This window comes from Pygoscelis adeliae, unplaced genomic scaffold, assembly GCF_000699105.1.
Source record: "Pygoscelis adeliae isolate BGI_AS28 unplaced genomic scaffold, ASM69910v1 Scaffold57, whole genome shotgun sequence".
Taxonomy (NCBI): domain Eukaryota; kingdom Metazoa; phylum Chordata; class Aves; order Sphenisciformes; family Spheniscidae; genus Pygoscelis; species Pygoscelis adeliae.
In genome coordinates this window covers 6,206,139-6,229,328 of record NW_008825615.1, presented here as the reverse complement: position 1 = coordinate 6,229,328, position 23,190 = coordinate 6,206,139, and the positions used below count along the sequence as shown (strand labels likewise).

Genomic DNA, 23,190 nt, shown 5'->3' with positions numbered 1-23,190 from the left:
GAGGATAACTCACACTGACGTAGGGGAGAAAAACATTCCCCTAAATGAAAACAAGTTTGAAAGATGAGCTCACAGAAACTCCTGCCAGCAAACTACAGGTTTCAAACCGACTCAATGAAATCGGCCGCTGATGTGTGATGGGAACATATAATTGGTCTGAAAATTGTCCTGACTGTTGCAGCTTATGCCAAGCACCTGAAACCCAGCAGGGCAGTCGCTTACTCTCTTTAAAGACATGCTCTTCCACTTCTGATCAGAATCACTGAAAATTCATGTAAATATTGGGCATGTTTTAGAATGTGTGTAGCATATTTCAGGCAGTAACATGTAACTTGGCATCCAATTGGCATGAATCACCATATTAACGTGACTTTAGAGATTACTCACATGATGCTAATGACTATGTGCTGTAAGTGGTTTGAGGTTTAACTATACTAACTTGCACACTCTATGGGCATATTCAGAAGAGTCACAAAGTGTTATTTGTTTTTTGAAAAATCACACTAATGGGTGTCACAAAAGGAAAAAAAGGTGGGCAAAATAAATCAGAATCTCTGTTTTTCTTCTATTATTTACTTAGCATGTTTACCCATCTGAGAGAGATCCCCCAGGCATTAGGGTTGAAGTTCTGTGCTCCCTCATTTTCAGTCACACTTACTCAAATGTATTGCTCTGCTAATGACTACATTAGCAATACTCTTATGTAACAGTAATTCAGGTGACGGGATCTAATCTAGCAAACACAGTGGAAAACTTATTAGGAACTAGATTTACAATCACAAAGATCATCTGGAGAACTGAGGGTGCACCTTCTCAGTCCATGTGTGCGGCTCATGAATGCCTTGGCCCTTTCCCTGCTCTTCCACCTCTCCACCTACTGCTGCCCCAAGCCGTATGTTCCTACTGCTGGACTTGAGTTATCACAACTGCTTATATGGCCACGCAGCCAGCCAGAACAGGGCATCTCTCCAGCTGACATTGAATCCTACCAAAAATACAAAGATTGGTTCTCAGCCAGCTTAGTTCCTGATGAAGCACTGTGACTATCATTATTACTCTGAGTTGAGTGCATTTTGCTACTGAAACTGTTCCACTTCATAAAAAAAAAATCAATACAGAAAAAAGGTAATAGAGAGAAAGCATGAGGATGAGTCATTCTAGATGATCACCTGGACAGAGGAAGGTGTGGTTTCTGCATTGTAATCCAGTAATGTAGAATACACAAGAAGCCCTGTAAACAAAGGCCCTAATATTTTCCTATGGATTGGTATTTCAGAGTTTGATTCTTTGGTGCCTAGTAAAATCCGAGGTCTGAACAAAGCTTGTCCTTGTGGTATTTCTGACATCACTCTCTTGTGTTCATTCTTTGATGTTGTATGAAGGTGAGCTCATGCTACATTCTTCCACGCAGTGGGGCACTGCTAAGGTCTTGCTCCTCTTCTCTGTCACCCTTTTCATTAAACTGGAAGAATTTCTTGTTCTGGAGACCCCTATTGCTTTGTCAGATTTGGCTGAAATTGGTTGATGTGTTCAATGTTATTCATCAAGGAAGGACAGATGGAGGGATGGATGAACACAGACACTTCATCTTATAAGCCTTCTTTTCACGAAAGGCCAGGCTCAAAGGCAGCCTTTGGAACAGGGACCAGAATCCAGGGAGGCTTCCTCCTCCTACTTCAATATCCTGACCCCTCAACCACTCTCTTGTTTCTGCTCAGTGAATACTGCAGCCCTCCATGCAGAACAGCACAGCCTTTACTGGAGGGAATGAGAACGCCACCTTCTTCCCCCTCAACTGTCTGTCAGTGCCATTGGTGAACCTGGCTGGAGCTGATGTGGGTTTGAGTCTCCTCAGATACTGGTGAGAAGGGGGACCTGTCTCCTACCTTTGAAGAAAGGTTTCAATCAAAAGCTTTTTAAATAAGCAGCACTACCCCTACATTTGTGTGGTATTTGATCTACTAGGAGGCATTCATGATTCCACAGTCACTTTAAAACAGCCACTGGGTTCCTACACTTTCCTTCTTTCCTTTTCTGGCCCGAGAGCCTGGAACTAAGCTATGTTACAGCTAGCCTTTATGCTTTTTGCCAGATTCCTTTTAGTTCAGATCAGTTCCCCAGTGAAGTTCAAACACTTGTGCCAGCTCAAGAGACAACCACATAGAAGTGAGTACTTTCTTGGCTGGGGGTGACAGACAGGACTACAGCTTTTGACTCCAGTTTGTGGTTACATCCTGACTTTAAGTGACCATGAAATTGTGGCTTGACTTAAAGCCCTTAGAGGAAATACAAGAATACCTATATTATGGAACTCGATTAGGTTCAGAGGCTGCGGTGCTAGTTAAGTCACAACTGAAACACTGACTAGACAAGGGCAGTGGAAGAACTTCAGGAAGATCTTCAGGATGCCTCTGGGGCTTAGGCACTGTCTTTAGACTTGGCTGTCTAAATTGCCCTCTGGAGCTGACCTACTGTAGTCACTAAACATAACTGTCTTCAGATTCAGAGGAAATTCCAATATAATAAAGACAGTTACGCTTCAACTTTTAAGACTTCTGAACTACAGGCTTTCTTTTTTCTTCATCTTACCCTTCTTCTACCTTTAAGAAACAAGAATCTCAGGTCCATTAAAACAGATGTTAAAAATTATGAGTACAATGAAATACCTATTTTTAGCTAACAATTAAACCAGTTGCCTGATTCCAGCTCTTTAGACCTCTGCTACGGAGCAAAAGTTCCTTTTTGTTGTGCTGCCCCCGGGAAAAATAACAGGATCCTTGGTCTGACCTGTCTGGAATTCCTCGAGTCCATCTCATGAAATCCTCCTGACTCTACAAGAGTAATCCCCAGCTTGTGCCTGCAGTTCTGGTTCAGTTGTGCTAATTTGTATGTCCTGGATTTCAGGTATTGTAAGGCTGGCTTGTTTCTTCAGGTGATTTAGTTTCTTAGATCTCAAGCAAAACAAACAAATTTTTCAAGCACACATAGAATATTGCCTTGGGTGTAGCAACAGTTAACTACGGAACCAAGTTTCTTTGAAACAAGGATCTGAAAAGGACGGCTTAAGGCAGCTGTAGTTCATCACTCTATCAAGCCACATTAGCTCAGGGCTCATGTTCGCAATATTATTTAAATGACTGTTTTGACCTGAAAACTTGCTTCAGTGCCAGTATTTAGAGTGAATATCCAGCAAAAAGCTCCTAATAATGTGTTTTCTTCAAACATCTGCTAAAAAGTCTAAGTTACAATAAGAACAGTAAGATCTCGGCAACAATTTATTGACAAATTGAGGCTTTTAAATGATAACAATTAGTTGAGAGGATCTCATGTATTTCTGGCATAGTAACTCACATTGCTTGCTAATTCCAGTTTCCAAGTTTTATCTGAAATACTGGGAATTGAGTGTTATGAAAAATGCTACTAATACGAATCTGATTTTCAGATGTCATGGGAACCAGAACCTTAAAATTAACAGGTATTGCAGGTGCTAGACATGTAAAAATTGAAACCTACTTCTTTTCTGATGCGGCAGCAGCTTTTACACCACAGACAAAATGCCCTTCATGTTAATAATAAAATGCCAGCTTTACGCTGGGATAATGGCCATATCTGAATCTTAAATTGGAGAGCAATGCAAAGTGCAGACTGAAGACGAAACATTGCTTGGACTGAATATAATTTTGTTGACCTTCTGTGGCAGATTCTTCCATCAAATCTCTTCTCCTAGACAGAAAGCCATTTAATATTTCACCCACTGGTGCATTTTCTTTTCTGTGAATTGTATTTATTGCTTATTGGTGGTCTTCCTGCCTCACCTTCTGAAAGCTATTCCTAACCACTGGGTCCTTTACAGCTTGCTGTGGTGGTTGACGTATTATACAAGCTTTAAAACCCCCATTTATCAGTCTGCTCGGCTCCATTTCTTTTGGTTGTGACTTTCTTCTGTGGAAATTGATCACTAAATGGAAATGCCCTTAATAACTTTACTGTTATTAAATAAACAATCATAACAATCATCGGCATCCACACCATTTCCATGCTGGAACAATTCCTTAAAACATGCTTAAAAATGCAAACATATAAATGAGGAAATCACAAAGAGGGAAGGAAAAACAATTAATCACCATGGTTTTGTGAGGCGGTCTGTATTTAAGACAAAATATTTCAAACTACTGAGAATTGAGAGTAACTTCCATACCAAACCCTCTCTCTTTCACTGTCTGTACCTGAGCTGTGCCTTTAGATAGCAATTTCTGCCACCAGCAGTCTGTGCTGACTTCCCCTCTAAGACATAAGGATGCTTGGCAACTAAGGCTTAAATATAGCACAAGTTCATCCAACCAGGAAAACTGAAAACCTGGTGAAGTCAATGGAGTGACTTGCTTCGTAGCCTTTAGCGGTCTTCGGAGCAGGCACAAATGGACTATATTGATTTTAGCCAGATCAATGTTTCTCAAGCTTTTTCTAAAGACTAAACATCTTTTGGCTCACTTGCCTTCATCTGACCCCTGAGCTGGCAGTAACCCAGTGTGTGTAAGTCAGGGACCTGGTTGTAAGTACTGTCTACAAGTGTTAAACCCCCCTGGAAGAAATAAGCTGCTGCTCAGCACTGCTGCTGCCGAACATTGTCGAATGATGCCGAACATTGTGCAGCCTCCCTGCATTCCCCTTGAATTTTGTAACCGCTTTGAGAAAGCAGCTCACCACTAAGAAACACTGATTTGGATGGGAGACTCCTAGAGAGAAGGCTGGTCACACAGTGCCCATCCTTTCTCTCTTCCCCTCCCTCCCTCCCTCACCTGAGGTACTAGCTTTCATTAAAACAGGACCTCAATTGCGCTGTCTCCTGGCATTGCTCCCCTAGGCAACATGGCATCTCAACAATGTGATCACGGGCAGGAAGGAAAGTGCCCCATGCAGTAGCGAAGGTGGAAAGTGATCCGTTAAGGTGGAAGACAATCTAGTAAAAGTGACCAAACTTCTTCGATCTATTAAAAAGTGACCAAGTCTATTGTTAAGAATTCCTGAACTAGATTAATAACCTAGTGCGGTTGCCCCATTCTCACTTCCTAGGCTGAAAATCTTCCTGCCATACAACTGCCTTTTTGATGGCTTTTTTTTTTCTTTTTTAAACTTCAGTAAGAAAACAAAAGGATGTTGTTACTTAAGTAGTCAGTGCACACACTTATTAGTTTGTTGTAAGTGACAGCTGCAGGACTCCATTAGTACAGGCAAACGTGAGCAACTACACAGACAGGGGGCTGACTTCCATGGTAGCAGTAAAACCTGCAGAACATACCCCCTGAGCCACCGCCATCAGCCCTGACCCCCGCCCAGGGAGGCAGAGCTGCTGGCTGAAGATTTCTTCAGTTCTATTTTCATAGACTGAGTCTCGGCACGAGGCTCGAATTTTGCCACATTTCCTGCTCCTGGGGCTGCCACTACTGGCTTTCCTGCTTTCATACCTTTTGACACAGGAATGCGGGTGGGTGTAGGTCTCGGGGATGACCCATCCTGTCCTGTCTGCAAAAGAGAGAGACGGAGAGAAATGACATGAACGGAGGACCTTTTCTTCTCATACATGCTCATCTTATACTTTTCCTTGGTTCTTCATTTACCTCTCAAGCAACAATGTCCCAAATCATGCCTATTAGCAAATTAATGTTTACATCTGGAACCTGGCTGTAGCACATACTGCTAGAGTAGGGCCAAAGGTACGGTCGGGATCAAACAAGTTTCCCAGAGCTGAGGTCCGGTGCTTTGGATCAAGATGTCACAGGGGTGGGAATCCCTGCAAAACTCCGATTCCACAGCACAACACAGTGCAGGATGGCCTTAGAAGCTACCGAAACACTGGCTCAGCTGTCAGACAGGTACAATATTGGCATCTTGCACAGAGGCTAGCACGGGCCCTCAAAACAGCATAGCCACGTGAGGCTAATGCTGAACCCAGAGTAACTGACATATTTTCAGAGCTGGGGCAAGATTCCTCAGCAGCATAGATAAAATTGAACTTTGCTTCCCAAAGTATGCTGGGCCCATGGCTGGGGCCACTTATTTCTGCACTGGGAAGTGCAGGGGGCTGAGAGTGAGAGACAGGGCAAAGATTTAGATTTCCTTTTCCTGTGGCTGTGGGAGGAGGGACATGGGAGAGGGCTCTCGCCCTCCGAGCCTGAGCCACAACCTGAAGTCTGGTGAGGGTAAAGAAGGCAGCCCAGATTTCTGGGGATACCTCAAGGCACTGCAGACATGGTCATTTTATTATCTCTGCCAGTCTGCTGCCCTGGACTACAGCCTACCAAGCACACTTATCCTCAAGTTTGAGAACTTCAGAATAAAAAATAATAAAAAAAATGGCCTAAGTGGTTGAAGACCTGAGCACGGGGCTGGCAGACCCAATACCACTCCTACCAGGGATCTGTGCCCTTCTGGAGCACCAGCTGGAGGCCAGGACGGCTATCCTATAGCTTTGAAAATGGCAATCAGTATATACATTTAGGCAACTGAATCCCACTGCGTAAATGCACAAGGAGCACTTGGATAGGACAAAAAGATTCAAAAGGGCCAACTGATATTTTCTATCTCCATTGGCCAGATAATGTTGCACATACTCTGCAAGGCCAAAACTGGAAGCTACCCCTTATGGACCATGACCTAAAGAAAATACTTATAACCATGACAATTCTGAAAGGAAAATGTGTTTTATCTTCTGCAGCATGCAATACAGACACAAATGTTAACTGTGACAACTTCAGTGTCTCAGCTGAATTTCATATGTGACTTTTTTCTGTTCAGATAATGGACGAAGACTCTGATCTCACAAAAGAGAACACTTTTCATAAGATCTGGAATCCCAGCTAGACCCATCTGCTAAATAACTAAATTCTGCAACTTATGACATGTAAGCAAAATAAAACTAAACTGCTGAAATAGATTGGATTAAGGGATCGCGTCGACTGCAACATGTATTTGCGTATTTACTTAAAAATGCTCTTAAAAACTGCTCCACGAAGGAGCATTTTTCTCTCTTGAAGGATTTCCAGCCAGTAGCATCAGAGCCTTCTGTCTGCATCCTGAGTATCCAAAGGAAAACCATTCCTTAATCTTCTAAGAACAGTTGAAAACCCCATATGTACACAAAAAAAAATCACAATTGGAAAACTTGAATGCTGTCTGCCTGGCAGGAAGGAAGCCATTTTCAATAACTAAAAGCAACATTTACAATAGCAGTCTAAAGGCTAATATGGAACTCACATGTAGATGTCAAAACAAGTTAGGCCCATACAATTCTGTAGGGCAAAACATGCAAATGCATTCCATCAGCCTTGGAAAATATGTCAACATCCCAGGGAACCTAAATGACAAACATCTTGTACTCCCTGAAAGAGCTCCACAGTGTGTAAACATGAGGCAATCAAATGAAGTAGCTGGAATCTCAGGCATTTCTTCAGCTTTATTCACATGTAAATTATTAACTAAGGATTTGGGGCTTTCAAGTTACTCATTTCAAGCCTAAATCACTCAAAAGCACTTTGAAAAGAACTCTAACTTGCTTTAAATTTCTTAGTTGCCTTCCTTAAGGCATACTAACATGTTGATCATATGGAAGCTAATACCTGCTTCACACGCAGCTGCAAAAGCATTTGTGTTTGCTAAGTGAAATGGCACAAAGGTGGCTCTTCAGCAAGCAGTCCCCTTTGGCAAGAGTGATGGGGTAAGCAAGCAGAGGACACTCTCCCTGTCTGCAGCAGAAAACCCACACAACTGTCTGTCTCTTGGTCATTTCTTGCAAGACCAAGCTCCAAGCAGTTCCCTCCAGCCCTGTTTGTCTGTAGGCTGCTGTCATCTGGCTGATACAGGCATACAGCTCCAACCAAAAACCAACTCTGAAGCAGCCGGCACAGAGCACCTGAGATGCAGCCCCATGGGATGCAGAGTGATGCTGGCTGGCTCTGAACGGGCAGTATATGGTGCTGGAATACCACAGGGGGCCAGAGTGAGGTTAGTAAATACATTACTGAGAGTGAGATAAATACATGCAGCCACTAAGCTGGTTAGGTCGATAATCAACGCTCACTGCAGACACTGAGGCTGCAGTAAGGTTGGACAGTCCCATTCAAGGAAGAAAAGCAATTTGAATGTACATAACATTTAGCATGGTTTAGTGGTTTATAATAGATCCTGCTTAGTGCATTTTATTGACACACACACAGAGTGCTTTCGTGCACACATTGACTTTTGGAATATTTTCATAAAAAAGGCGCTTTTTCAGCACTTGTTCTCAATCAGATCAGGGGCCAGCTTGCCCTAGACAGAAATGGTTCAGTTCAGTGGTTGACACAGGTATCTAGTGCAATTTGAGATGCCCTGGGCTACTCAAGCTATCTGCACAGGGCTGGTAGATAAGACAGAGGACCCAAGGAGACCTGCAGCCTCTGATAAAGCAGCTGGAAGTTAGATAGGCTACTTGACAGCACTTAAAATTACACTAAAGCATATGTTTAGGCAATTGAATCCTGAAAGGGTAGGACTTGAGATCTAGTCAATACAGTCAGTGGAGCCCTGTGGGCAATTCAGCTCACGCTGAAGCTAGCAGCATCTCAGCTGAATCACCCTCCAGTCTCCACGGAGCCAGCATACAGGGCTCAGTGCTGACAAGGGGACTGATGACTGGGGACTGACTCAGTTGCCCGCACTGAGGCATCCTGTGCCATCTGAGGTATCCTATCAGCTTCCACTGCAGAAAGGTACAGGTCTGTGTTATACCTACCAGCCTCATGCACGTGTCTCAACTGCCGCAGGGCATGCAGATAGCACCATGTATCTCTATACGGCCAAGTGAGCTGACCCCTGCATCTCTAACAGAAGCTTAGAGCGCATACGGGACACCTACAAAGAGCTAAATTTAGATGCCGATCTCAAACTAAATGCTGCCCAACTGAAAGTAGCCTTATAGCTGCTTTAACGTGTGCCCAGTTAGCTCTGGCACCCAACAGCCTTTCAGCTGTGCCTTGCTGCCTCGGTCACAGGACACTGCACGGTTGGTGCCGTGCCACTAAGCTGGCTCTGCTGCAGCCGGGATTCCCTCTGCTGCCTGCAGATTTGCATGTCACCAGATTCACTGTGTACCCTGGCAGCGTAAACAGCCGGCGCTGGATGCCAGTCTTGTAGGAGGTGGGGAGCACAGGGATGAAGTGATTATAGGACTGACACCCATCCTGGTAGCCAAAGAAAATCCAAATTCATCAGCAATCCCACAGCCAAATGTAAGGCCTAAATCAAAAAACAGGACATAGGCACCACAGTTGGTTTTTTCCCAAAGACTATTTGTTTTTAATGTAAACTATATGAACTGTCCTGGGAACAGGAACTTGGGCCAATGTGCTAAGGCAAGACTAACAACCAGGCTACCCTTTCAGGCTCATTTTGGTCTGCATATCCTCTGGTCTCATAGTCTTGAAATTTTGGTTGTGCTGTGGTCCATCTGTAATAAAAAAATTATCTGCTAGGTCTGCTAGGGTAGTCCAAGTATTTTACTGGGAGTGGGTTTGACTCTAATCAAGCTAAGGAGGACCAAAACCCAGTTTTTCCACTTCTAGGGTAATTAACCAAATCCATGGGCTATCATATAAAAGGCAGTTACCAGCTTAGGGTTTGGTTCTTTTTGTTTGTGGCAGTGGGTCTGTGTTAAATGCTGAATTCAGTTCAACTGGTCTAACAGTCTCCATCACATCAGCCCTGGGATCCAGAATGCACCAAAGCTCCTGCCGTGGAGATCCCTGTGGGACTGGACTATGCTGGGTGGCAGCGCTGGTGTGACAAGGCCAGCTACTCAGCTGGCCAGCCCTGGGCTTGTGCAGCAGGCAGAACACAAAGCGCCTCCAAAACATTTGGGTCCAGCAAGCTCAGGTGCCAGTCAAGACACAGTCACTGACCGGTGCCTTTTTTCGTTGATCGTTTTGGTTAAGTGCGCAAAAACGTACCAAATTCTCCTTCAGGTGCCTGTGTCTTTCTGTGGATTAGGGTCTCATTTTGTCTAAATCAAAACTGTTGCCGACTCAGAATAGGACTTAGATCAGGGGAATATAAATGTCTAGCTACTCTGGAGTGTATGTCAGTGTAAATCAACACAACCGTAACACCCCTTAATCCATGGGATTCATGGGATTCAAAAATCATGATGATCCATCATGAAACCACAGTCTCTGGTTTTGGACTGACATATGCAGGGAGACACCACAGCTCAGGCTGAACCTTTAAAAGTACCGTGTGTGCACCTTAAAATCAACTTCACCTGCAATACTGAAGATAACTTGTAAATTCAAACTGGAAGAAGAGTTAAATGTTTTCAAATATGAAAGCAGTAACTGCAAATTTGTTATAGCAACAGAGGAGAGCTAGGAACTTTAGGGTTATTTTCCCCTTTGTAGTTTGGCACTGCATTAGTACATTGTACAGGGCATCTTGTATGAGGAGAGCTAAGAAAAATATTAAAACCAGTGAGCTAAGAAAGCAGTTTTGTATCAGTTTGTCTTCTTTGATTTTATGAACTTAAACCCTCGAAATTATATCAGTGTTGGTTTCTTCTAGGGTTACTGAGTAAATGATCACAACTTGTTTTTTCTGACTAGGGGTATTGGAATGTGTTTGTAAAGTAGTCATTTGCAAAACAGATGGTGAATATACAACTACTTTTTTTTTTTTTCAGGGGGTTAGGGAGGAAAAGGCACATTTGGGCTTGTTCGAAGTTCCCTGCTCATCTGACTAGGGAACTTAAAAAACAAAGTGAAGCATAAGATAAAGTAAATCTTACGGTTGAACTATTTTCCTTACGTTCCAAATCAGGGAGGATGAAGTGAAAGAAGCCACTTTTTAGCCAGAGGAAAACAAAACAAAAAAGTTTTGTCTGCCACAGTTCAGTGCATCATCACAGTAGAGACAGACATCTAGTAAAAAAGAATGAGGAACTCTTTAAAAAAAGTTTTCCAAGCTTCTGAGAGACAAAGAAGTTTGCAAATGAATTAATTCAAGACTCTTTAAAAAATGAACAGTTGCCTCTAGTACGTAGGAAAACACTGTAAAGTATCTACAATACATTATATAAGTGGGGGGAGAGAGAGCACGCACATGCGATCCCAAATGGATCCATATGACGAATGTAAGTTTTCTTAAGTCGGGGGCTTAAATGGGAATGGCAGCCTCTCTCCAGAAGTGTGGAAGTGTATCTTAAATATACTTTTACATTTCAGCTTGGAAAGAGATGGCTGAAGAGGCATGTTGTAGGGGTCTGCAGACTCCTGAGCGGCACGGACAAATGAACAGGGGATGACTATTCAGTATTTGTCAAGATACAAGAAAGAGGCTGTAACCAATGAAAGTATTGCATAAAAGGTATCAAACAAAAGAGCATTTTTCCCAGAGCCCACAACCGAATTCACTGCCCCCTGATGTTGTGGAAACAACAGTATAAATGAGTTCAAAAAGCAATTAGAAGAATAAATAGAAGAAAACACCGCCACGGTCTATTAAACACAAAGATGTGGCTACAGGCCCTCCTTCAGAAAGAAATACCCACCTATTGCCAAAAAGTGGGAACAGACGCTGAGGGAAACATTACTGTGTGTTTACCCACTTAAATTAATCTTCCCCTAAGCATCTGCTACAGGCTCTGTCTAGCTAAATAAGCTTTTGGACTAATACAGTACTGCTGGTTTTCTATTTTGGTTAAATTCTTCTTTCCCAGGGTATTTCCAACTAAAGCAATGCAAAACCATGTCCAATAATAAACCTGGGGGGAGGACTATCAATAAATATTGTCCAATACATTTAAAGACAGAGGTGAGAGGCTGATTTAAGTACAAAAAAGAAGCCAGGGTACCACCACAGAGGCACAGAGAGAAAGCAGCAAAAAATATGTTAGAGGAAGCAGTATTGTAGTACAGCATTTATAAAAGTTGAGAATTTCAGAGGAACAGAAAGAGCTTTACTATTCACTGGCTGAAAGAGGCTTGGAGCTGTAAGCAATGATACCATGTCTGGCTATTTATTCCTTTGGAATTCAGCATTTTAGCAGATATTAATTGAATTATAACTATAATGGGATTATACCAAAGAAACGCCAGCCTACATGATCAGACTCTAAAGACCTGCCAGCTGGGCCAAAAATCATTACGGGTATTTTCAGAAGTCAGAAATAGCACTCATCAAAAATAGAAATACAGTTTCCTCCTCTGTCATCTCCATCGTTCTTTGTCCCTCTCTGTCTCTCACTTGCAATTTTACAGGATTGCCATTATCAAAATAACTTTAAAGGAACTTTGCAGGAACTTCCTTTGAAACTTTGGGAGATAATGCCAAAAGTATACCAGCGTCCAACACTGGTACAAAAATATATGAATCGGGCAAATTCCTATTTTATAGTTAAGCTTGTATCTGAAACAAATGTAGGGAAGCAAGCTTCTCCTCACCCCACCCATTCTTTCCCTGCTGGTGTCTCAAATCGAAAACTATGGTTGCCCTTCTCCTTACCATGAAGACTACATCATGAGACTACGCTGCTTACCACTGATTGTGTTCCTCGGGTGGAGGACGTTGTAACAGGCGTTATAGTGATAGTACTTGTCACCTTGCTTGCTGCAGGTCGTGAGGACAGGTTGTTCCGGGGCGATCGAAGGACGGTACCGGTCACAACTTCTTTCTCTGCTGCTATGTTCACCGGTCTGACTGTTATCACAGGACTCGTGCCATCAGGTGCAGCACTGGGAGAGCGTTTAAACTGGGAACCTAAGTGGATGTGGATTTTGTTGTCTTCTGTTGTAATAATGTTGGCGTTGGCATTGTACTTGCGGATTGGAGTCGGGACGGTTTGTTTTTCCGGTGTTACTTTGAAGACAGCCCTTCCCATGGTCATATCTTGTGACTGCGGAGAGACAGAGATTTCTGCCGGTGCTGCGGATGTTGATACTGTCATAATCTGAATTGGCGATGCAGGTCTGTCAGCGAAGGGTGGTCTCCCTCCCTCTGGGGACTTTTCCCTGGAGAATGTTGTTATAGTGACTGGAGACATAGAACGATCTGGGCCCATGGGACTTTCACTGCCTTTCCCTTTTTGGGGCATAACGTTTGGAGAGGGAATGATGGTTATTCGTGGTTTCTGATTTCCCAAAGTAGGAATGACAGTGGTACTTGAAAAAAATTCCTCTGAGGTTGGACTGGTTATCTCCAAAGTAGCTGTGCTGTTCTCATGGTCTGGTGTCACCCGAATATGAAGAGGTTGACCCTGCTTTGGTGAAAGGACAACCTCCCCAGGATGTGGCGGACTACCGTGGGTTCGGGCTCCTTTATCAGGAGTCCCCTGAGCCCCAGTTTCCCTCTTTCTCATCCATGGTATCCAAGATTTCCTCATTGCAAGTTCATTCGCTGCTGGAGGATATCTCTCGAGCACTGAAGAACGCTCCATGGGTTTTTTCAGACCTACCTGTCGCAGATTGCTCATGATGTGATTCTCCTCCTGGAAGGATTTCCTTATAAACACTGCTGGAGTTTCTTCTTCTGCTGCTTCACTGCTTACGGCATCTGTTTGCACGCCAGTGGACGTCACGGGAACATCGACCATTCTTCGTCCATTTATGCTGGGCCTCAGAGCACGGCTGTAGCGCTTAGAAAGCTCCAGCTCTCTTGTTAGGTTCAGAACTTCCTGCCCCATGCTCTTGTTTTTATTTTCTTCTTCCATAAACCTTTGCTGCAGAACCGAATAATCGACTTGGAGCTGAGAAAGCTGGTCTTCTTTGTTCATCAGCTCATGGATTTTTTCCTTAAGAGCTTGAACTTCTGCTTTCAAATCTCTGCTTTTGGCCTCTTCCAGCCGAAACCTGTGCCTCAACTCTGCCTCCTGGCTCACTGCTTCACCTTTTTCTATTGCTTTGGTTTTGGCAATCTGGAGCTTCATCTCCTCCAGCTGTTGAGAAAGAAAGTTAGCTTTATCCTGCTCAGTCCTAAATTTCTGCTCTAGCTGATCATATTCATCTTCTGTCTTCATCAAATCTCCTTCAACCACTTCCAATTGTTTGAGACGTTTTTTCAGTCTTTCAATTTCAACGGTAAGTTCTTTAATCTTGTTGTCCTCATGACAACCATGCTCTGGTCCTTTCCGGGTTCGACCTCTTGTAATTTCTCTTTCTACTTCCTCCATACCATCAATTCTTTTCTTTAACAGGTCAACTCTACAGCTTAGTTCAGAGGATTTTTCTTCCTCACTTCTCAGTTTGCCAATTAACTCATCCCTCTCCTTTGTCAAACTAGACACTTTTTCCTCCATTTCAGATTTCAGTTTCAAAAATTTCTTACTTTCTTCTATCAGTTTCTCTGTTACATCCATAACTTTCCCTTGTTCAACTTTAAAATTCTTGTTTAGACCCTCAACCTTTTTTTCCTCCTGTTTTATTTTTTCCATCATATTTTTTCGTTCATCAACCAACATTACAGTAAATGACTTCAGCTTTGTAAGGTCATCTTTTAAGCTTATTTCAGCCTTTTCCAACTTGCTTTCTGATGCCTCAAGGTCCTTCACTCGAGTCTTCACCACTTCCAACTCATTTATCAAATCCTTAGTCAAATTCTTTTCTTTCTCCAAGTTTAAGTGTAGCTGGGTGCATTCAGACTTACTTTTACTGAAAGCCTCTTCCAGCTTCTCTAGTTCTGACATTCTTTTCTGCAATTTTTCCACTTCAAGTTTCAACTCTTTGCTATGGTGCTCTTCCTCTTGCAGTTTATTTTTCAGCTCTTTACACTGGGATTCAGTTTTTGTGATCTCTTCATCTTTCCCCTCCATTTCAAGCACACGCTTGCGGAGGTTTTCCACTTCTGCCATTAAGCTAGAATTCCCACATTCCCCTTTTGCTATTTTATTTCTTAGTTCTTGAAGTTCCTCCTCAGCTTTTTGAAGATTCTTGTTAGTTTCTTCTAGCTCCTCTATTCTGCGCGTCAACCCCACTAGCTTAAGCCTTAGCTGTCTATTATGTGACTCTTGATTAGCCAGTTTAGCAGTCATCTCCTCATGTTCTTGAGAAAATGATGATGATTTGTGTTCAAGTTCTGCCTCTAACTTCATCAGTTTTTGTCCATCTTCTTTTGTTTTTGCACTAATAATTTTAAGCTTTTCTTCTTCCTCCTTTAGTTTTTGGTTTAAGTCCTGTATTTTCTGGCTTTGTTGACCAAGTTGTTCAATATGCATTTGTCTTTCATCCACCAGCATGAGTGCAAATGATTTGAGCTTGACTAGTTCTTCTCTTAGTTTATTGAGTCTCTTTGTATGTTCCTTTTCCTTCCGGGCTTGATAGATCTTCTCCTGCTCAAGAAGTTTCTTCAACCTGAAACAAGTTAGAAGAGATGCATTAAACTAAAATATATATATGTGTGTGTGTGTATTTCTCCATTTTTTAAATCACCTTCATTTTATCAAATTTTTTTTCATTAATAACCTAGGTAGTCAAGAAATAACTACCTACTACAGTTACATTCCCAACCAAATATTTTAAATTACAGAAGTTAACTGAAAACTATATAAAATCGTCTAGAAATCTAAAAACCAGTGAAATTTTATACATGTATAGATAACAAATACATCAGGTTTCCATTTCTTTACATTTATTTCTCTGTTAGGATGAGGTTGGTAAAAGTCTATAATATCCCAAAAAGACAGGTATATCTACTCACCAATCCATTTATACCAAACTTGTTTTACAAGGTGGATTCCTCCTTATGTCTTGCATACACAAAAATGTGTAAAATAAGGTAAAAAATGAAAACTAATTGCTATATGCAGCCATACATAAATGGATCAATCCTGGCTATAAATAAACCAGCAGGACAGGAGATTACATTAGCACACAACTGATAACCATCTGGGCATCACAGGCATAAGAAATTAGCAGGAAGATAAATTTGCCAGCACAGTGACTATTATGTTAAAAAGTTTCTTCTTCCAGGCACATTTCCATTTACAATAGTAGGTTTTGTGGACTGCAAGGGCCAGACTAATCAAACCTTTGGCTACAGCTAACCTCAGCTGGAAAATGCTCTTCTCTATATAGTCTGTAAAGCTGTATTTTCAGACAACATAAAAGCTCACAATACACAAACTAGGTGTATCCTCAGAAAGATAATAAAGATCTACATTTTCCAGCCTTACCCATGCAACATTTCAATGGAGAAATTATTAGTAATGGCATTATTTTATATCTGTGATTTATATTCAGGGTACGCTGACATCAGCACAGGAAGTGCCTGCACATATTGTAAGCACAGATTTATGAGGACGGTGATCCTCAGCTGACGAAGAGGTAGAGATAACACAGGAACATATCCCCTACTAATGTATGTAAGGGCCTTATTGTAAAAGCAGCAATACGACTTAGAAAAGAAGACACAGGTACGCACGCTGAATTTACTGTGAAATGACATGTTTTTCAAACCACTGTAAAAGTACCTGCCACTCCCATATCCCCTATCAAGACACATGTGATGATTCAAATCCACTCGCTTTGCTCACCCTATGTCTGAAGCTTTTCAACTTCTTTGTAACTGACACGCAGTGAAGTGATAATAGCAGAGCAATTTACCACCTGTTAACTAACTTGCAATAACTGGAACATCCGTATCTTAGCAAAGATCGACTTTTATCAGTATTTTCATCTTAAATGTTGGACTGTAGATGGTAGTGGGTGAAGCACAGATATACATTCCTCTCTGCTGCCCCAGCAATGAAGTGATGCAAAGAGCTCTGGGGCACAATGTCATACACAAAGGATGTCTCCCGGAGCCCTCACCTGAACTCTAAACTCATAACAACAGCCACATTAACTTGGTCCTCCAGCAACTGTTAATGTTTCACTCCTCGTTCCTCGGGGACCAGAACGAACAGGAACTGGAAAGAAAAGCTATAAGAAAAGAGAAGGAAGTCAGAAACCAGAACACAGGATGCAGTAGGTAGGGAAGGAGAAGGCTGAAGAATACATTTGAAAACAAGAGTCGGATAGGATGTGGGAGTAAGAGAATAGTAGGAACCAGCGGGAGAGAGAAAAACAAACAAACCTTACAGCCAACCTTGCTGGGTCACAGATTATTCTCAAAAAAATCTCTTTAGTTTTGGCAGCTCTTTGGAAAGGACTGAAAAGGCGTGCTGGTGGATGCCTCATTATGGGTCAAGTTAGAATGTCAAAAGGTAAAAAAAGACCCGCTGCCACTCACAAAGCACGCACTTTTCACACTGAAGAAGGAACTGTATTAGCATGCAGTATTATTCCCTGGCTGCTCTATCACAATGCTTTGTGCAAAAGTTTCTGCCAAGAACTCTCCCTCATCTCCCCCAAGCTACATTTTAAAAGAAATAGTATGCGTCCTTCCACAAAATATTATTTGCCATGACAGAACAGTGTGCCCTAACCTGGTGGTGTCCTAAACGACCCATCTCCCAAAGTCATGAACGTATATACGAGAATATGAGATCTTACAAACAGAGAACACTTCCAGCTTCCCTTGTCCCGCAGGAAAATTTTAAGGTGACCCCTATACATTCAAAAAACAGAAGACAGCATTTTGTTTTAACAGTCTTGCCACTTGAAAGCCTATCTAGAGATGCTCAGAAAACTGCCTATGATTTTGAATTCCTAGGCTGTTCATAAAGGGCACCCGTGATTTTCACCGAGCAGTCGCTACAGACAGTACATGACACCCAGGCTGCTAAGCAGAGTGCAAAACAATTCACTGGCTCCATGATTACCTGAGAGTCTACTGGTGAATACTGCTGAGAAAGCCCCTCGCTGGAAAAAAAACGAATACCGGTTAAACTAAGACAAGGAAATGCCAGGGATGAGACCGACCAACAGGACAAGAAAGCACATTAGCACTGTCATTGTCTTACTGTACCTAGCAGGAGAGTTAGCAGTGGGGAATAACTGGCCTGACCCCTCTGGGAATAGCAAAAATAAAGCACTGTAACTGCAAATACAGCCAGGTGAATTTGCTAACGTGTGTGCTGAACAAGGGTCAGAGGCACCATACAGCATTTTATCCTCCCTCAGCTTTTACCCAGTGAAACTAGACTGCCTAAGACTTGGCAAGTGAACTTTCACAGAAGATACTTGACAATACTTCTGTTTTCCATGGCCAGGGAAACTGCTTCTAAAATCTGGTCCTGTGAGGGATGGATGGGAAAGCACAATCCAAATCTGTGCAGTTGCCAAAGTAATAAACGACGTCTACACCTTTTCAGTGTTACTTCTAAAATAAAGCTGAGTTTAAGCTTGCTCCTGCTCTTCTATCTTCTGTACAACCCTCATACCTCAGTGGTTAAACTTGAATTTCAGTAGGATTGCAAGGTGATGTTGTCCCCTCTTGATCTTTACAACTGATTTATTATCAGGCTTCTCATCTGACTGCTGCTGCTAATGTTTGCTAAGTAACGCAGACCTGCATGGGCTCCGGTGCGACACTAAAAGCACCTCAAAGACTCACAGCACCTGTGTCTTCAATGTGTTATCCAGAGCAACTGCACTCTGGATCGTCAAGAGGTTGAAAGCACCTGCACTCAGGGTCAAAATAAGCAAAAGGGAAAAGAAAAAACCCAAAACCTTTAATAATGAAATGTGGGGCTAGATACAGCCAAAACACTCACAAGCCAACAGTTTGGTATCCCCAGTCCAGTCCCTGTATTTGCTGTCTCAGTTTCAGTTTTTTAGAGATGGGGAGAAGTATTTGGATAAAATTGGATAATCTGCATTCATCAGTAAGAGTCTCAGGGGCTCAGCAGCCGGACCGCAGCAGGGAGACAGGCAGATCTGCTCAAGTTCCCTGTGGGGAGGGGGACTGTACTGCCTGCTCCTCTGGGAACAGCACTGCTGAGGTCTGTGCAGCACCTCTTTTCCGCACGGGTTACCACACATATCATGTCAAAACACGCAGCTCAAGTCGTTCCCTGAATACATGGGCTTCTGCTGCCATGAGGGTCCAGGTGGTCTCTCCCTCTCCTTTCTTTCTTTTGCCATCTGTCCTCCCCACAGTATTTAAAGAATGGGTGCCCTACAGCTGTCCAGCATTCAAGATGATCACATAGAATCATAGAATCATAGAATTCTAAAAAAATCACGCTCCCCTTTACAGTAAATGGGATAAATAAAATAGCAAACCCTTATGTACGAATATGCGCAAACTGTTAACTGCCCCAGTTAAAAACAAATACCCAAGGACAATGCTGTTCCCTGATTTTGTACCACAAAGGAAGATGCCTCTCACCCTGACTGGCACAGGGCAGGACACCGGACTACAAAAGCTACTGATGCAACCTTGCGCGGTACCCGCTGCATCAGGGAGCTGCGTCTCCTGCATCCTTCCACAGACTGCAGCGCTAGCTGTTCACAGCCACACTGGGCAGCGCTAGGGCAGCAGGAGGGAGGTCTGTGGGCAGCAATGCTGGGGAGTTAGGAACGTGTAGACTTTCAACCACCAATCTCAGCTTGTAGAGCGGCCAGACCTCCACCAGAGTGGAGGAAGAGCAACTACAGACTCAGTTTTAACCTCCTTCATGAACAGTGTGCTGGAAGCAGCCAGCAACCAGGAAGGTGGGAGCGGATGGGCAATCACCAGGCCCTCACTGTCCTCCTTCCTTTGGGTTTGGTGCTGAAGCATTTCATCGCACAAGGTCTTTCTGCTTCCCCTTCCCTCCTCCAAGCTTTGGACTGATCATCAGAAGTGCAACGGGATGCTGATAGCTGCTGAACACTATCCCTCCAGAGATGTGGCTTCATTTCTTTTATTATGGTTATATGTTTGTGCTTTGTCCCATCATCCCTGACTGCCTTGCTCAGTCAGGGGCTAATCATTCCTTCAAGTTTGGATGGCAATTTTTCCTTAAAGCAAAGCTGGCCAATACCATACTTCCCCTGCCCCGCCCCTCAGCTACACGCCAGCTGCCAGAAAGTCCAGTTACTCTGTCAGTGTATTTGTAAGAGACAGTTCTGGGTTATGGCATAGACAGAGTTTGTAGAACAGCACGTTGGGTAAGTTGGGAAGAGGTGTCCAACACAGGCAGGGCTCCAGTCTGCTGCAAGAGCGTCCCTGAGTCTGCCCTGAAGGATGGGTGACAGAGGACATGGATGGCTCTATCTCCTCCTTCCAATGAGGAACGCAGAGTGGTTGAAGGGCTGCTTGCTGGAGTCTGCTGGTTAGCCATCAGGGTGGTTTAACATTCTCTTTAAGGCTGATCAATTCATTGAATCAATAAAGCTACAGACTTTGCTTAACCACATACGTTGTCTTTCCTGTTTTATTTCTGCAAAGGTCAAGTTCAGTCACTGAGGTGCAAAGGAGGAACCCCACTACCATTTTCACAGCGTCTCTTTTCAGACCAGAGCGAGACTTCAACACGAGTTATAACTTACAGCTGGAGAATAATGTTTTGGTGGTTTTGAAAGACATTGCAATAGTTTCATACCAGAAGAGCTCCGATGGGCATTACTGGATTTTAGTTGGGATTAATTTTATTTGTAAATGGTAAAAGCAGTAGAGCAGCAAGACCTTAGCTAAAATCAAGCATTAGTTCTTGTCTACATTTGCAAAAGAAATTACAAATAGCGGTCAGTAAACATTTTCTTGCCTTCTGAAGGATCGTAAGCTTCATGACTACATTTGAAATACAATAAACATAGCAAACTAGGAACTACAAGAACTGTGCTAAGCACTGACAGCTGATAAGAGAAGCCATTTGCCAAAGTGGCTTACAGTATTTTAAGAAAATACGAAGAAGTTTCAGTTATCAGGGGAAAGATGCTCAGTGATTTCCAAAAACCCACCTCTCCCCTCAAAAAAGCATTCACTTCAGAATGTTTTAAACAGAGCATGCAAATGTGAAAAGCCCCCAAAACATTTATTGAAAATTACACCAGTGTTTGCAATGCCGTTTCCATTTGTACTTCCATCAAGATGAGAAACAATACCACAAATGCTCGTGCGCCCTTTTCCATCTCTAGCATAGAAATGGGCACCCACCTACACGAGGAAACCCTGGTAAGGCAGGGCAAGCCAGAGGATGACCTGAAAGAACATGAGCTGCCCCTGCGGTCCGCGTACGTGTGAACATTCTGGCACCACATTTCACCTGCGTTGGTCTGGTTTAGCTCCCTGCTTTGCAAACAGACTAAGCCAAGCATCCCAAGGTGTCTTCCAGTGTTTAATGAAGCACTCGCAGGAGGGGCTAATGTGGAGGGCAATCTGGAGAGAGGTGGAGAGCCATTTCCCCCGCTATCAAGACAGGGGCAGCAGGAGGAACAGTAGGTAGAAGGAAGAGGATGGGAAGGAGGGAAGCAGGTAAGGTCTCTGTAGGACCTTTTAACTGAGTTTGTACACAGCCTGGAGGTCCACAGAGCTCCTCATTGCTGCTCTAGCACAAAGCCATCTCAGACGTACTGCGCCGGTAGTACCCCTGTTTTGCCATTTAAATTCCGAAAAGTTTGTTGTGATGGGATGTAATGACTTCTATCCTGTTTTGTGGACGGCCAGCAAGTGGGGGTTAAGAGAAGCACATTATACGAGGACGTGGTCACTCTAAGGATGAGCTGACTGATGGCTGATGAAGGCTGCCTCCTCCCCGAGGGGCCAACAGCGTTTCTGCCACTCACGCAGCAATCCCACGGAAGCACTGGGAAAGCAAACGCCTTTGCAAGCTTGTCTTTCCACTTCAACCCTTAAGAGTTTGCTACTGCATATGCAGAGTTACAGAGACTGGACAACTCCCCAGCGGTAGCTAGAAAGCTGCTGCCCATTAAGTGATTTGAGAGGCTGCTCGCTAGAATCCCAGCACAATGAAAACCAGCAAGAGGTGGTTTAACTTAAAGGAGTTCCCTCTTCATTTTTTTGTTCCTGTTTAATGTACAACAGCTGATTTTGAAGATTATTTCTACAGCCACTGGGAAATCCTCCACATGTCAGGACTATTTCTGAGTGCCTCTGTGTTTGGGGCCAGGCTGAGATACCCAGAGGTTGAGTTTCAGTGATTCTGAGCACTTAGAATTTCAGCTAAAATCAGAGAGAGCCAAAAGGTAGTCAGGCTCTCTAGGAAGCAAAACGATCAGGCCTAACACTCAAGTTGGGCAACTCAATATTAGTTAACACTTTCAAATCATCAGCTTCAGTCCTTCCCTCATATCCATCACAACTGAGAGAAGAAAGATATAGATGAGATCAGATCCCATGGCAAGAAAAAGAATAAAGCCCATCTGTGTTACGTTTTCCTTTTCTATCCATTAAACTTTAAAGCCAAGGAACAGAGACAAATGTTTGAATGACCTTGCTACAGAACTTCCTGAGTTGCTGTTCAGTTTATCACAGGGTCAACTCTGAAAACAAATAAAAACTTGTAAAAAAAAAAATTGTTATCAGTTCTAGTGACTCTAAAGACAAGGTTTTGTGGCTACCTACTACACTACCTAACAAGGTTAAAGTGTAAAAACCCTGCATATTCTTCATTGCTGAATCAACTTTTGAGAAGTGGCAGTATCAAATTATATCAAAAGCAAATTAGTAATCTTGCTACTTCAAAACTACATGACAGTTCCCAAATTATACTGTAGAAATCATTTTCTTTACTTAGGGCGACACGCTGCTTGTCTTCTACAACAATTTTTCCTCCTCTTTTTGTTTCTAACACTGATTTTGTAGAAATTAAAATCCAGTTTGCTGAAATAGCTCATTTGTGTTGAAACTGTCTTACTTCAACTGAACAGTGAGTAAGGGCAGTATTGTGGAATAAGAACACTTACTAGATTCAGTGTCCCACCACCTTTCCAGCACCTTGTTCACCTAAGAAAAGCACCAAAGATCTTTAAGAACAAAACACGACCAAAATCTCTTCAGGCTAAACAGTATTACAACTGGACAGGCACTTTTTTCCAGCCCCCCAATTAAAATAGCCACATTAATTTCGCAGGTCGGAGGAGGGGAAGGGGGGATGAGCAGAAAGCGTGCAAACAGCATCTGTGAGAAAAGGAAGCAGCAGCGCTCAGCTGAGAGATGAAATTTGCCAAACCTGTCCCCGAGCTGCGATTATCCTTCCCTGACCCCTCGATGCGCTGTCCGGGCGAGGAAGCCCCGCAGCACGACCCCACCAGCTGCACCTCCCAGGGCTCCAGCCAAACATGA

At 43.1% G+C, this 23,190-nt stretch overlaps 1 protein-coding gene across 8 annotated transcripts in view; it reads right to left on the bottom strand.

The window, feature by feature from the left end:
• Positions 1-23,190, bottom strand: part of FILIP1 (filamin A interacting protein 1) — a 116,095-nt gene that overhangs the window by 3,338 nt on the left and 89,567 nt on the right. For 6 of the 8 annotated variants that reach the window (XM_009333144.1, XM_009333142.1, XM_009333140.1 and 3 more), the window contains 2 exons: positions 12,563-15,368; positions 5,300-5,523 (listed from right to left, as the gene is read on the bottom strand). In XM_009333144.1, the coding sequence (XP_009331419.1) occupies positions 5,317-5,523; positions 12,563-15,368 (3,013 nt within the window). In that variant the 3' untranslated portion in view covers positions 5,300-5,316. Of the gene's footprint in view, positions 1-5,299; positions 5,524-12,562; positions 15,369-16,826; positions 16,911-23,190 lie in introns of those variants that run through there. The other 2 variants (XM_009333146.1, XM_009333145.1) reach the window with 2 other exon arrangements.